The sequence below is a fragment of the Syngnathus scovelli genome, chromosome 8 (genome assembly GCF_024217435.2).
Source record: "Syngnathus scovelli strain Florida chromosome 8, RoL_Ssco_1.2, whole genome shotgun sequence".
Lineage (NCBI taxonomy): Eukaryota > Metazoa > Chordata > Actinopteri > Syngnathiformes > Syngnathidae > Syngnathus > Syngnathus scovelli.
The window spans coordinates 9,782,549-9,798,624 of record NC_090854.1 but is presented as its reverse complement, the minus strand read 5'-3'; the positions used below and the strand labels follow the sequence as shown (position 1 = coordinate 9,798,624).

Below are 16,076 nucleotides of genomic sequence, written 5' to 3'. Positions count from 1 at the left end.
ATAACCAGCTGAACCAACCAAGTAATTTTTTGAGGAACAAGTAGCAAGAGCACAGTTAACTAAACCAGTAAACCAAACACTAAAGAATACAGAACATGTTGATTTACAAGTGGTGTGACTTGTTTTCATGGTTTTAAATTACAGAACAAGGAACAGTTCTTGCTGTCTTTTTTTTCCAGCCAAGTGAGAATCCTTAGCAAGGTTGTGTAATCATGAGTTGACAAGGCCTATTCCTGTTTTTCCTGCCAGGTTGTGGTGGATGCTGGCCCTGCCCTTAAAGCTTCACATGCAGTGAAGACATGTTGTACACATCCAAAGGTGTGGAATTGGTTTAGAATATATTCTACTTTAGAAATGTGGTATTGCGCAACACTTTGGTGTTAAGTGTGTTTGGGGAATTTTGGTGTAAAAGCTTGAACTGCAAAAAAATAAATAAATAAATTATATATATATATTTATATTGTAAATATATTTTATATATTGTTTTAAATAAATTATATTATCTATTTATATATTTATAATATATATATTTTCTGATGTCATGTACACATACTGAGAATGTATGTGAACATGACTTTAGAAAAAAAATATTTAGTTTGACTGAAACCCAATTGAAAATATACGTACATAGGAAAGCACAATCACATTTCTAAGCATGGCCTTATATGCTCAATGCAATTGGAAATCACAAATCTGAGAGAAGACGACAAAGCCAGCCACGTGACTCAAGATACACATCGAAGCACTTAAGGGAATGAAAACATCTCAAACCAACATTTTGCAGCTGTATGTTCTTCATAGAGCACATTTGCATAGGCTTCTGGGTAATGTATAGGTTTGTGGTCAGACTTCTCAAATGTGACAAGTTTCAATGTGGGGAGGATGGAGGACTGTCGGGGAACTTCCATTTTAATTCCTCTGCTTGGCTACGTTATGAGCGCTGAACAACATGTGCAGTGAGCAGCATTTTAGAGGTACACTGAAAGCATGTCTGATGCACTTATCCATTAAGTGTGATTATGTCAAATGAGCGCAGGGGAGAAAGCCAACTGACATTTGGGCGGCAGCCATAAAAAGGCCCAATGCTGCACATCTTTCAAATGCATCCTGAGAAACTAAAATCGGAAAATGACACAAAGGAAAGAAAAGCAACAATAGTGAAATTGATGATTGAGAAGAACTTTCACACACCAAGATACGTAAATAGTGTGACCAGTATGTTTCTTTTGGTTTCTGAAAATCTTCACATATGATTTGGGCAACCATGCTACAGAAGCAGTGTTGCGTTTGCAGAGGTGTGCCTAATGACATTTTAATTTGTTGTCATCATTTTTACTTTGGTCTCTCAAGAAGGCCAACACTTGTTTTGAGTGGTGGAACTTAACTGAGGCTGACAGGAGGAATTTCTTTGAGTGATGAAAAGGGTAAGGCGTACATGCTGTAAACCAAAGGAAACAAGTAAATGTCAGCCCTTTATGTTGTTGCTTTCACTTTATATTATACAAATGTGGGCTGTCAAACCCCCCTCTTACTTGTTTTTCCGATCTATGCGTGTGAAAAGTGGTTTGTAAGCGCTTGTGATATATATTTTTTTCTCCTCTGGATGGTGATAATGTTTTAAAAAAAATGAAATAAGTTTACTACATTTCCACTGCATATTGAAGACAAGACTACCATCTAGAGGAGTAAAAATAAGAAACATCACAAGTGCTTCACAAAGCTTTATTTGTTCATCACTACCTGAGAGATAATTTAATCTAGTGCCATCAAATATTTGTTTATTTATTTATTACAATCAATTAAAAACAAGATCATGCAGAAGAACACGGTTTATTTTTTTTCTTCCATTATTTTACACGGATGTATTGTTGTCGTAGTCCTGCAGATGTCAGTATTGTAAAAGAAAAAAAAATGCATACTGCAGTTTTTATGACTTGATTCCAAAAAACTTGATGGTGAAAACCTAATCTAAGTGATTGGTGGACAGCTACTAACTCCAAAGTGCTATGCTTTATTTTGTCCTTTGGTGTCATCTCTTGTGTAAATCCTCGAATAGGCAAAAGCCTCACACGGGAGGTGCCTGAAATATTCCCATCAATCAAATGTGTGACTTTCCATGATTCTCCAAATTCTATCATTTATAAGCACAATTATGGTTCCATTATTACTAGTTGAAGTTTTGGAGTAACTTCCTCTTTTAATTGAATTACAAGACTGTTGTGTTGTGTTGTGTTGTGTTGTGTTGTGTTGTGTTGTGTTGTGTTGTGTTATGTTATGTTATGTTATGTTATGTTATGTTATGTTATGTTATGTTATGTTATGTTATGTTATGTTATGTTATGTCAATATGCCAAATCTGAACTTGACATAACTTTGGTAACTCTGCAGTGAAACAACATACAAATACCATTAATAAAGTAACAAAAACAACCTACAATAATATAAATAAATATGTCATCATAATGGGGGGAAATTAACAAGATGAATTATTTTGACCTTCAGAATGACAAAAGGGTTTTCAAGAAATTCATCCCAGCCCACAGTGGATTCTTCACTCTGTAAGCATTCATCAGCTAACGCAGCAGTGAGATGCAACTCTCTGGCAGTGGATGTTTCCTCTAATGGGAAACAATTACACACTTGGTGGCTTCTCCACTGACTTCTGATGAGACTCATTCGCTGAGGAAATGGCCACGTAATCATGTGTGTGTAATGGGCTAACGCTGCTCATTGCTCACTGAGCCAGTCTGCAGACGGCGCCATTGCAGTTTCAGTTCACTCCATATGAGTTTGTCCAGAAATGTAGAATTATTGAGAAAATGTGAACTCACCTGGCTGTGTTGCTCATCTAATCTCAGCAAGCAAGGCAATTATTATTTTTTTCCATCAATACTTTCATTCAGAAAATATTACTGGAAATGTAGTATCTCTGCGAATCCAACCTTCCTCTAAAGCAGGGGTGTCAAACTCATATTTGTCGCGGGCCGCATTGTAGTCATAGTTTTCTTCGAAAGGCCATTATGACTGTCAACCCAAATAAATGAACGCCTCATATTATATACAGTATAAGCTACAAAACAAACTGCCAAATATTTTATTTTCAAATCAGACTAATGGAAACTTTTCAAATATATTAAAAATATGATTTTTTTAAAAGTTAAGACAATTTGCAATTTTAGTATGACATAAATTTAATGCACAATTTGTCTTTGCGGGCCACAGAAAATGATGCGGTGGGCCATATCTGGCCCCCGGGCCTTGGGGTTGACACCAGTCCTCTAAAGCCTCCAACATGTGCATAGTTCATCACAGTAAATGTTTTTCTTCCATGTGTGGGAAAAAGATTGCTTTTTACTGGCTCGCCACCGACGGTGCAAAACAATGTACAGGGGCAATAAAAAAAATTGCTTCATAAGCCTCACATTGTGTGTCTGGCATCATTATGAGGCACAATAGCCTCTGGAGGGCCCCGGCTTTTATTGGCGTGCCTCTTGCTGCAGCAAAGGCTCATCCATTAAACAAATCAGGAGGTTATGTATTAGATTAGCTGTACAGAAGACACCGGGGATTGTCTGCAAGAATACTTGAAACCTTGTCTCATTGCCTCTCATAGCGCCAGGAATAAATTACCTTATTGACAGCACGAGGGTGATACTGTCAGAAGGTGTCTCTTCAAGCATGATGTTAAATGAAAACACCACCTCACCAAATTATACTTTGATGTTATTAAGAGTGATAAACAGCAGTCATTTGAGCTGTATTTAGAGGGAAGCTTCCAGTCATCATAGCAAGTTGCCGGGTCTCATTTTTACAAATACATTTGCAGCGTCAGTGATATTAAAAGCCGAGGAATATTTATTCGAGTTTATATGCGCCGGGAAGACAATGTCACGGGAAGCTGGCTGGGGGCAGCTTGCCTCGCTTGCCCCCCCCGTGGAGTCAGTCTGTTGATGTGTTGACCCTGGAGGTGAGACACAGACTGCCACCCACTGGTGAGGGGTCAAACTGCAGCGGAGGTTCAAAAAAAGTGCCCCTCACAGTTCAGTGCACTTTTTTTGACTACAAAAGCCGCTTAACTTTTTTTCTGCACTATCTAGAAACTTGTGGAAAAACATTGTGTGTGCGTGTGCATATTCAAGCAAACCACTTCTCATTTAGAGCCAAACAAAAGCCTTGAAAATTCTCAGGAGAGGAACCACCTGCTCATAGCTAAGAAAGGATGTTTACAAAGTTGACTCGATTATCGCTCGGGTCTATACTTTGATGTATTGGAAAACTAAAAGGAAGGTAAGCCGCCTGACTCCTTCAGGGGTATTGCACCTAATCATGTCTTTTGGAAGTGCATAAATATAAAAATGATGCCCCTCAAAATAACACAGTTTTATTTTTTTGAAGATAATAGGTTTATTATTGTTATAGGCAGTGAAGAAAATGGATGGATGTTGTCAGCTGCTGGGATTTTTTATTTTTTATTTATTTTATTTTTTTTACTTATACGGTGAAACATGACAGACTTGACATTCATTTTCAAAGCCAAGCACATTTAACATTGATTGACTTAGGTGTGTGTGTGTGAGGTTGCAGTCAGAGTGCATGATTAATGTCCAGATGTGTGGACATATTGTGACTCAAGGTGGCATTCGTCTTTCTCTCAAAGTGCAAAAGTAAGCAGCATATGGTCCGGAAGGTAATAAGCCTTTGTCACATTGTTTCCTGGTGAAAAGACCTGCGTCGTTGATTTCCAAGTAATCGAAACAACCCATCAAGTACAGTATCACTTTGTAAAGCCCTTTTTTGACTTCTCTGTTATTTACACATCAAAACAAAATAGCTTACAGGAGAAATCAAAGTCTAAGGATTATACTCAATAGAAAAACGATACCAAGGAGTGGTAAAGCTCTCTTGACCTTAAATATGACTTTTTGGGAGGGGTTGTGAGAACATATTGGACATTTTCAAACTTGGTAAGAAATTGATCGATTCATTACAGCATATTTTGCAATATGGCCCCCTTTGGCTGTTTATAAAAATTATATCAGAACAGTTGGATTAGATTGCTCGGGGAAAAAAAAAGTGTGGATCTTGTAATTCATCATTGCTTTTCTGTCTCACCTTTGATGAACTTGCAGAAACAAATCCAATACTTCAGAATTAATGATGACTGTGTTTGAACTGAGAAAAGTAAGAGCAAACAACTTCCCAAATTAGCATCATGCCATTTTTTTTTTTCCCTTCCAGTGAGTCAGAATCTGTTTCAGCAGCTACAATGAGCAATGGAATAATAAATAACAAGATTAATAGAAATTATAATGCCCGTGAAATCCTTGAGACGCCGTTGCTGGGTCTCAAGTATGAAATTAATGTCTGTAACCTTTGCTAATATATCAGCATATCGGGACAATGAGCAGATACCGTGCAAAAATGTTAATAGGGCATAATCGCATTTCTTGCCGCATTCCATAAAACCTTCAAGTCAGAAATGTCCAGCTTTGTGTGACCAACAGTGTCCTGGTGTGTGTGTGTTTTTGCTGATATACTATCTATTGCTTTCAATTCAAGGATAATATTGAGAGGAATATTACACGCAAACGAACGCTGTGATGTTTTTTTTTTTTTTTTTTTTTTAATAGGATGTTTGGAGGTGATGCACCTTCAAAGTTCCAACTTTGTAACTGCAGCATGGGTCCATGACCTCTCCTTTCATCCTTCATCCACCCTGAATGTGCGGCACATGCTTTTCAACACAAGTAAGAACTATGATGCCATTTTTAACTGTTTTTACAACATACCAAGTGTTTTGATGCCATCTTGTGGCAGTTCACAACACTATGAAAAGAAAAATTATAGACCGACAGAGTTTGCAAATCCAGGTCATGAAAATATAAAACGTGCCACAGGTGTTCAAAGCGCCTGTGGCTAAAGCCAAATTGTGGCAGGAGTTTTATTTTCTGGACCTGTATTTGCGACCTCTGCCACTAAGTGAGTTTTTCAGCAATTAATTAAAGAAGGTGAGGTTACAAAAACAACAAACAAAAAGGCAAGTAGATGAAATTGAGAATAGTAAATCACGAATAGCTGGGGGCAAAACCAACCCTTCCAAATTTGGCCCCCAAGGTGAATTTCTTTTAACATTACCAAGATGCCACAAGATGGTGGCAAAGCACTAATTTTGTTTAAACAAAGCTCTTTAATTCACTTCCACGCAGTTCTGCAATGCCAGGAAATTTGTTTTTTGAGGGGAGCCCTCAACTTTTTGTCTCAGATGGAGCTTAATAAACTGGTAGTCATATCTGATCTGTAGGATATGATGTAGTTGACCACATGTGAGTTTGACTCACAGATCACTTGTTGCCAAAATACTACTTAGAGTAGGAATATAGTATACGTATGCCATTCAAAAAGATCAAAATCCCTGCATCTATTGTTATTTTTATTGATCCACTTGATAACCTTCTGGTAAACATTATAGTGCACGCATAGTCCACGCCCCTTCCCCAGAATACATTTTGACCGTGTCAGTTTGACAGGTGCAGTGCAAGAATTTAAAATAAGTGTCAAATTATGTGAACCAATGGCAGAACCAGTGGATGAGTGCGTGGTCGTCTGCGAGGTGATGGTCGGCCACTTGTGCCAATGACAGTGTGCGTAGGAGGAGTTCCAGGGCTCGGAGGTGTGTCTGGAAGAAAAAAAAATCAAGTCTGGCGGTGCATACAGAGTACAAGTGGGGAGAAATGGCATGAATACAGCCTTTTACTGTTTAGACAAGCGTCACTGTGCGCGCGTTGGAAACTTGTTTAGCCAGCCAGTTTCAATTTCAGCTTGTGGACATTGAGAGGTTTACCCGAAGCACAGTCTGACAAACTTAAAGGAGAGGGGAGAGGGGGAAAAAAGCCCATCCAAGTCCCTAAAGTGACGTTTTTGGCTCAAAACGAGCAAACCCGTTGAGTGGTTCAAACAAGGATACGCTGTTGGACATGTGAATTTAAAGGAAATAAGCGCAACAATGAAACAAGCGACTGTCCTGTATTGCCTCGACTTTTTCCTGACGTGCCTCCTGTTTGGGTCGAGCTCGTCACAATCAGGTAAGCAAAGCCGACCTGAGCGCGCTGCTTGGTGGGTTCCAAGTGACGCGCGGAGCGCATGAGGGGCTCCGCGCGGAGACTTTTTGCAGACACGTTATTTTTACATTTCGTGATGATTATGAATGTGTGCTTGTCTTTTTGTCAGACTGAGATTGAAATGTCTGAAAGCTGCTTTACTAGTCGTTTCATAAAGTCCCATCTTATTTGTTTTTCTTTTAATATAAAATATGTGATTACGGGATAGATAATCCACGTTCAACAGATCATCTTAAACCCATTCATCCAAATACGCACGAACCGTAAATCCTGCAGGGACGAGCACGCAGTGATGAACTGTTGTCCATATGCAATCTGCAAACTGCTTGATATTAAAGCGGGTTACCGTGAAATTACACTATTCCATTTTATTGCAACTCTCCCCGGGGACCCTGTGCACCTCACTTTGACGAGCGCTGCAGCGACGCTCTTTTACGCACCAGCAAATGCACTTCTTCTACACTTTGTATTTGTCATGACACTTAAACATTTGGAAAAACGCGCTGTATTTAATCTTTCGATTCTTTTCACGAGGCGAACAATGAAATGAAAATGCAATGTGGAATTTTGACGTCCCGTGAAGTGTGAACACTGACGATCGTGTGGGAGCTTTATTCTACAGCATGCATGGCACAAGATATAAGATTTGGTCGTATAAATAGATTAGTTGAATTATTTGTCTTCTCGTATGAGAAAGAAATGAGGCACAATCAGCTAGGGCAGGCATATCGAATTGTGGATGTTTGGGTGGATTGAACAGGTGCAAATAGGATAAGAGTGTGTGTCAACAACCACCAAAGTGGTAGCCAATCAGAAAAAGGCTTCCACTCGCAATGTGGCATTATGCGTTCATTTCCAACAATGTAAATTTTTTGATGCATGCCTGTGAAAGGTCAATCCATGAAGACAATAACAGTTGGTCTTTTTATTTTTGCAGACATAGCATCACAACATCTTCCACATCAAGTCAGAACAGCAGATAGGGCAGAAAGAATGGATTGTGCAAATAAAATAGTGTATACATTGGTTAATATTTGGCATGGAGAGAGTAATGTGATGAAAGTGTAATGTGTGTGTTTGTTTGATTGTGTGTGTGTGTGTGGGGGGGGGGGGGGCATGACTTGTTTGTGTAAAGAAGCCCATCTGCATCCCAACACTTGCTCCTGTTTGATTTCTTATTTTTTTTTTAGCTTTATTTAATCCAAGCTTATTTTATTTGAGCTGCTCAGTATGTGCAATGCATTCTAATGTGCCCGTGTATGCTGATTTATCTCCTCTTGAGTTGTTATCCTCTGGAAAATAAATGGAACATTTCCTTTGGCAGTGTAGTCCTTTGCTAGAAATTAAAACAGTTTGTCACCTAAGCAGCCAAACTTGTCGCTGGGAATCGGATGCATGTGTGCAGGCTGCTGAGTGGCCGCAGAGTTCCTGCACTGCACTGCACCACGCTCTTCATTAGTGTGCTACAAAACACTGAAGCTAGGGATGGCAAATAACTGCCGATTCCAAGCCATATGGCCTCATTCAAGAAAGCTCTCTATCGTATGAATATTCATGTATTCCATATGCGGGAACAGTGGAGGAATTACATCCGTCTATGTTTTTGTGTGGGCTCTTTCAATTAGTAAAGTCGGCGCAATGTGGCTAAACTCTATCCGCTAATTATCCTGCAGCTTTCTGTTGTTTCTTTAGTGTTTGGGATTTCCGTGGAAAATGAGATTTGGAAATATATTTCTGCTGACTGTGGCTGGAGCATTCATTGTTGAACTGGTGGCGTTTGCTGTGATGGAGTGAGGCTGAGGGAAAGTTGACATGAAGATTTGTTATGCTTTTTTATTCTTTCATTAATGATGGCGTTCTTTTTCACCACTGTGAACATTTTTAATAGGGCTGCACTGATGTGTTTTTCACTTGGATGTATATGATGTTGTGCTATACCATGAAACCTGAGGGCGCACTTGCACTTGACAGTGCTTCTGGGCGATTACTCCTCTACTCTGTTTCTTGCTAGCCTGCACTCACACTGCTCATCCACACTTTATGTGCAGACATGTGACATCACTGTACGGCTGCAATTGTATATTGTGGAGTAGTCTGAGCCCAAGAGTTCAGAATATTCAAATTAGACCTCGTCTACATAAAAAAGAGCTTTATACTGTTTATATGTTTTATCCTGCTGTTCTGGGAAGCCATTTTTCTTTTTAACTCTTCCCAGAATGATCATATTTGAAAACAAACACTGCCCTTGCTTGTATTTCTCATGCATGGCTTGGTGGTCCCAGTTCCCGCCAATAATAACAACTTGCACGTTCTTTATTTCGGCAGTTATCTGAGCTTTTCTTCTGATAAGAACAGGTTGTATCTCTTAAATGCCTCCTTTCTTGCTCTTTTGGCCATACCTGAAGTTAGTTGTGAGTGTTTATACGCTGCACAGGCTTGGTGACTTTCTGTTGCGCGTCAGCGCCACTTCAGGCCTGGCATACTATGTACAACAGTCTTTCAGTGTTTGGACCTACACTTTTTAGCAAATAAATAAATAAATAAATAAATAAATAAATAAATAAATAGGATAATGATAGGAATAGATGCCAAGAATTGTGAGCTCTGAAATTAAACTGTCTGTGAAGTCAAGCCTAACAGCATGTTATCATGATCTCCGTTGTCTCTTTTTATATCATGATTGTGTTTATATTTAATAATGCCCTAGCTTTTGAACAAAATAGCTGTCATCTGCTTAATTTTTTTTTTTTTTTTTTTTTTTTTTTTTTTTTTGCTGATGCCCAGAAGGGCAATTTTTTTTCACAAGTTTTGACTTGTTGATGGGTTCATCAACATTTAGACTGTCTGCTGGCAGCAGAAGTGATTGGATCATATTTTATGTGACCTTTACAAGATCTATAAGCTCATTTATCAGACGCAGTTATACAGGCAAAACACAAGTCCATACGTTGGACCATGCATCATCATTATTGTCAGCTGCGAGACGCCCCTACTGTGAAGGATTTCATAATGGGATTGGTGCATCCCGCTTCGTTGTAAGGCCATTTTAAAATTATGCGTCTGTGGAATGCAAACAAGAATATGCAGCTCAGCAAACAGACAAGTTGATTTTTGTTTTTTTGTTTTTCCACTCCCTTCTCCTTCACAAGACACACACTTTGAGCTATCACCCTAAAATGGAAGGGCCACAAGTGTCACTCAGACCCTTTAAAAACTGTTCAAGCGTGTGATGTATGTCTCTCAATATGCTCGACTTTTGATCCCCGATGATATTGTTGCATCCTTCCCCGCACAATACGACCTCATCGTCTTCCTGGAGGGCGGCGGCATGCTGTCAGCTACTCAAATCTTTGACAGACATATTTTTGAAGGTTTCAAAATATGGTGACAAAAGCTCCAGGAAGCATCTTCTGTGGATTTGTATGTTTGATGGCTGTCAATGTTTGTCTGTCTTAGACTGAAGGTTATGTGACTGACAGTTTAACTTCTGTCGGTCATCAATTCTGTTTTTTTTTTTTTTTTTTGCCGCTTCTTAATTGAACTACAATTGAAATTACCATAAAATGGTTAAGTGGTCTTTAAGATGAGCGTCCCAAGAAAAGAGTTGCTGTGTTATTTTTCCTCTCGGAAATGACAGCACGCCATGTTGCAGCGATGCTTGTTTATTGTCATTTCCTTTGTTATTTTTCTATTCTCGGTTAATAACGGTAGCCAACATATGAAAGGATGATAATAGCCTGACAACTTGGCATGAAAGACAAGTACCACCTTCATGTGAGCATTTCATTCAGTCCCGCATGTGGGTGCTTTAGAAGGCAGATTCCTCTCAAATCTCTTCCTCTCTCTGTCTCTTTCCTCTTTTAGTAATCCCCTTCTAAAATATTCATAGCTAATCTACATTTACAATGTAATTACAGACGGCCTTTGAGTGATATCAGATAAAGTAGGCTCAACACACATTTCTTTCAAAGTCTTGATTCAGTGATTTGTGTGTTTGAATACATATGAGGCACTCTTTACATTTTATGTGGTTGAGAAATAAGATTGGTAAGAAAATTCAAAGTAATTTACGGAAACATGTTCCCGGCTGTGTCACATTTCGGAATAAATTACTTAAATCACAGGTTTTAGCTATAATAGTTTATAGCTATTTTCATGCTATAAACATAACATCTTATTTCAATCCTTCCATTTGTTTAGTTTGAACTCAAGAATTGCCCCAATATTACTCAAATGTGTTAGCATTGCTAACAACCATCGTAAATATATATATTTATATAAATATTGGTGGCCATTTCTGTCTTTTAATGAGCTAGGAATATATCTTCAATTTACTAGTCTTGAATTACCACTTATTAAGAAGGAAGTGATTTTCTTGCTTGGCAGTAATAGTGTGGCTGTCACTGGTGCAGTCACCTTGGACAGAGTAGAAATAGCGCTGCTCTCTTCTGGATGTGAAGGTTCATAAAGCACAGGATGAGAGGAGCAGAAAAGGCAATTGACCTTGGTAGCTTTTTGGGGGTGGTGGTGGGGGGCTCAGTCCCTATACGGCCACCCCATGGTCCTGCAGTGTGGTGAAAGGGACAATGCAGAGAATGACAACTATTATTAAGACTGTAGAAACATACTACTTATTGCAATCACAATAGAAAATCTAATTTTAAATGGATACAGCTCTCTGGGTTTGTCAATCAAACATGAGTATTATTTCCCCGAAGTGCAAATACGAGAGGATTATGTAAAAACATGGCCAAGAGATTTTGTAAACAAGAGCCGAGCAAGAAAGTGTTCCAATCCATAAAAACAATACAATGATGTGATTAATTACCTTTTGTCTGGGTCCTGTGAGGGTATAAAAATGTCTTAAATCATTCCCTTTAATCTTTCCACAGTTTTGTTTAAATGCAAGTGTAGAATATTCGGAGTTGAATATTTTGTTCATTAGAGTGTGTGTGTGTGCGTGTGTGTGTGTGTGGACTTCTAATGGAGGTTAAGAATATAGTTATGAGCATTGCCCACTTGGTGCAGTCCGGTACCAAAGTCAAACGTGCCATTTCAACCCTCTTGTGCGAGACTATTTACCTGAGACAGGGGTGCTTTATCTCAGCCAGTCACTAGTGCATGAGTAAACACACAGGAGGTGGAGGGGGGGGGGGGGGGCATACTTTATATCATGCTGCTTTCAGCTACCTTGCCTTTGTTCCAAAACCACCCTCCCACAGAGAGACATTATCCCCCGATGGCAAGGTGAATGGGTTGCTGATGTAGGATTATTTGTTGTGGGGGGGGGGGGGGGGGGGGGGGGGGGGGGGGTACGAAAAAGAGAAATTCCCTTGATTTCAGTCAGGGAAGGGCAACCCGGTACAAGGGAGGAAAGGTGTCTTTTGGTCGGGATGGAATATGGGCCCCGTGTCCTGGGAGTCTTGGTTAAAGTGTTCGCTATCACAGGAGCTGTATGGACAATTAATCAGCAGCGGCCCGGAGGGGGAAATGGGGCTGTGACAGGGACACTTCATTTTGTACCGGACACACATACTTACACACTCACCTGCCTGCCTGCTGGCTGGCTGGCTGGCTGGCTGGCTCACCCACTGCTTCTACTCCACACTTCATTTTTTAACGTTTTTCTTCTCATGACGTGTCACCCCCCCCCCCCCCCCCCCCCCCCCCCCCATCCCTCCCCGCCATTCCTCTTCCCGATTCCTACTTTCCCACTCTGCTACCCGTCTCCTCATTTTGTCTTCGCCTCTCTTCTTGATTTGAATCAGTTGAGAGTAACCTCGTAAGACTTGACAGTCGGGTCCAAACTCTGTCGGAGTTGAAGTTTCTTGAGGCTCTAGACAAGAGAGACGGGAGGGGTTTGTTTGTAGAAAGAAAGAAAAGTAAGGAAAGCCACGGTAGACTGGTGGCGATACTTCACCCGAATTGCACCTCCCTTCTTCTCCGTGCTCATCCCTTCATTTCCCTCTCGCTATCCCCACAGCTGCTGCTGAGTGATTGATGGATTCAAGTTTGACATGGCCTGTTTCACCCCCGGGGGCATTAGCAGCAAGGACAATGGGAAAAATCGGGTTCAGTAAAGAAGGCAAGGGAAGTAAAAGATGAATAAAAAAAGGGAAGACTATTGAGCAGTGGGCTGATATTGAGCGCTCCGATGATGATTTACTGGAGGTTTGCAAACAGGTGTGGATTTGATTGCGCATGCAACCAGATGTGGATGCAAATCTACTACCCTGGCACAGATTGTATCTGCCAAAGAGGCAATATTGCCGCAGAGTTCATTCAGTAAATTCTAGAAGCGTAATATGAACGATTCATTTAGCATGCGCAATATGATTGATCAAAACAGACTTTAAATACTACGTCTTAGAGGAAGATGAAAAATTAGAGGCCTTGGGGAACTTTTACGCTCATGAAAGCATGTTTTGAAATGTTGGAAATAATGTTTGAATGCCAACGTTGAGATGATATTATTTGATGGAATGCAAGCCAAGTGGCCTGGGGTCTAATCGTGCTGGTAAGCAAAAAGCCATGTAACAAAGAGCCATGCGAAGGGGAACAAGGCCCGCAGTGTTTCCCTGTTTCCAGCGTTGCGTCCTGGAGGAGGCTCCTGCCGTGGTTCCCACGTGACCTGCCTGGAGATGAGGGCAGGCACTTGTCTCATGGTCATTGTAGATGGGATGGATCCTCTCTGTTCAACTAATAAGAAGCAGACAAATTGGTCTGAAATACGATTTTTTGAATGAAAATAGTAACAATTTGGAAGCAAAATACACCTAAAAAAACACCACACATCTTGTAGCCTGTAAAGTTAGGCCTTCAAAATAAAAGCACACCTGTGTAAACAGTACTAGTGTGGACTGAAAAATTACTTTCATATTTCAAATTATTTTCATATTGCTGCCATTGTTGGAATCCCTGAGAACTCTTCTTCATGCACACATTAAAGTCATCATCTAGCCACATGTCCGTCAAGCTAAATATACTCACTGGGCGGACATTTGAATTCCATATGTTAGTGGTGAAACTTGGACTCGTATCAATCAGATGATGAATGTGTACTGTCATGAACATCACCGGGAGAAAAATGTCTGCAAATTAGCGCCGGCTAGTCTAATACCTTAGTTCCAATTGTACTCATAACCAGCAAAATCCAAGGATTATCTCTTGAGGAATAACGACAAAGTAAAAGTAACATTGAAAGAAGTGCCATCGCTCCTCTATTCTGTATGTGCGAATAGAAACACACATTCATGGCAGGTAATGTTTTGCAATCACCCTGTCTGAGTAGTGACGGGTATATTATTTAGTTGTCAACCGGCTGTCTTTGAGCCTTACTGGCGATCTCGGTAGTAAACACAACACTGGCGAGTACCTTCATTGCCACCTTGCACACTTCAGATATTTACTCTCATTCTAGGGCAACATTGCCAAGTCAATAGGATGAATAAAACATCCTCCGAATCATAGCCCTCCCACCTTGGGAAATGTCATGCTGTCAGTGTAGTTTAATGGGAAATTATAGGACCATTCCCAAGGGCCAGACGGTTAAAATGCAGTGGGGCTATTTGGTTGTGTTGTGTCTCCAAAAAGCATCACATCCTCACAGTTATGTTGAAGATTATTGAATAACAAAACCTCTTGGATCCTGGTTTTTACGCTTACAGAAAAAAAAAAAAAAAGTGTTTGCTGTAAACACAAAAGGATTTGTACACATTGCGCTTCGTAGCACTTTGTGCATTTGTAATTATCAAAATGTTAGTTGTCATAATTTGAAGGCAATCAAAAATAAGGAGAAAGCAGATGACTTGATGTAAAAATAGATTTGTGAATGATAATTATGAAAATGTGTCTGTGCTGTCAGTGTAAAGCACTAATCAGTTCTTTATTTCAAAATTGTGTTGTCACTGAAAAGCACAACATATTTATTTTGCATATTTTACACAGCCCTTTTGGCAGCCTGTGGCTGCGAGTCCCAGTTAACCCCTCCAGCTAATTATCTTGAAATCAGGGATGAGGTTGAGGTTTAATTAAACCTTGCCATGAGGCGGGCTCAAGTTCAACAGTAAGTCCAGCTATACTTGCGCTGCCAAAACTCATCAGCCTAAAGGGCTTCAGTGGCCTCGTGGGCCAATGCCACTTTCTTCCTTAACCCAATCAAGACATTTACAACTCATCCATTTTTTTCCCCCCATTGAAAGTAGCGCAAGTGAATGATGTTATTTTCCAAATTCTTTAATGCCTCATTATATTTACTATACAATTGGAGGATTGAATAGTTAATTGTTATCAATAACTATTTAATTCAGCTTCAAACAGTCACGGGCTTGCTGCAATACTCTCGCCTGTCTGTTAAACTGTCTGTTTTTTTCTGATGTGGACAAACACGCAAGGCTGGACAAAAATGAGCAGTCGGTCTGTTTGTCGACTGCCTCTCCACACTGACAGCATGGATGTCTCTCAGGGTTGAGTGACAAACAGGGGCCAGTGTAGCTGGCAGGCTGCTAATAGGTGTGATGCTAATGAGCTCTCTGGCAATAAGTGCCTCCCCCCTCCTTTTTTCCCTTCTGATCTTTTCTTGTTTGTCTGCCATACTTGCAGGTAAGGTGAGTGAAGGCGCCTTGTCAGATTTGCATTTCCGTATTGTGCTGGTGCAGAATGCTCAATGTAATATGTATGTAACACCTTTTTGGTCTTGGTAACAAGACAGCCAAATTTGAATTAAAAAAAAGTATTGCCAGGAATCAAGCTTCAGTGTTTATTTTAGTTTATGAGAAATAAATACAATCATGGTCATGCCAGTCATTGCTTATGGATGCTGTTATGTGCCACCTCCACTTTCTTTCTCTTGAACACTTTTTCCTACCCGGGAGAAATGTCACTAAGAGCAGCGTCGTCCATCAAACTGGCATCTCAGAATGAACGCTCGGCTAAAGGGCCATGCTCCGATTGGCATGG

The 16,076-nt window shown here is 40.1% G+C and overlaps 1 protein-coding gene across 2 annotated transcripts in view; it reads left to right on the top strand.

Annotated features, from left to right (window-relative positions):
• Positions 1-6,650: 6,650 nt before the first annotated feature.
• LOC125973651 (receptor tyrosine-protein kinase erbB-4) overlaps positions 6,651-16,076 on the top strand; it is a 106,032-nt gene continuing 96,606 nt past the window's right edge. The window contains exon 1 of one of the 2 annotated variants that reach the window (XM_049728071.2): positions 6,651-7,082. In XM_049728071.2, the coding sequence (XP_049584028.1) occupies positions 7,004-7,082 (79 nt within the window). In that variant the 5' untranslated portion in view covers positions 6,651-7,003. The remainder of the gene's footprint in view (positions 7,083-16,076) is intronic. The other variant, XM_049728070.2, reaches the window with a different exon arrangement.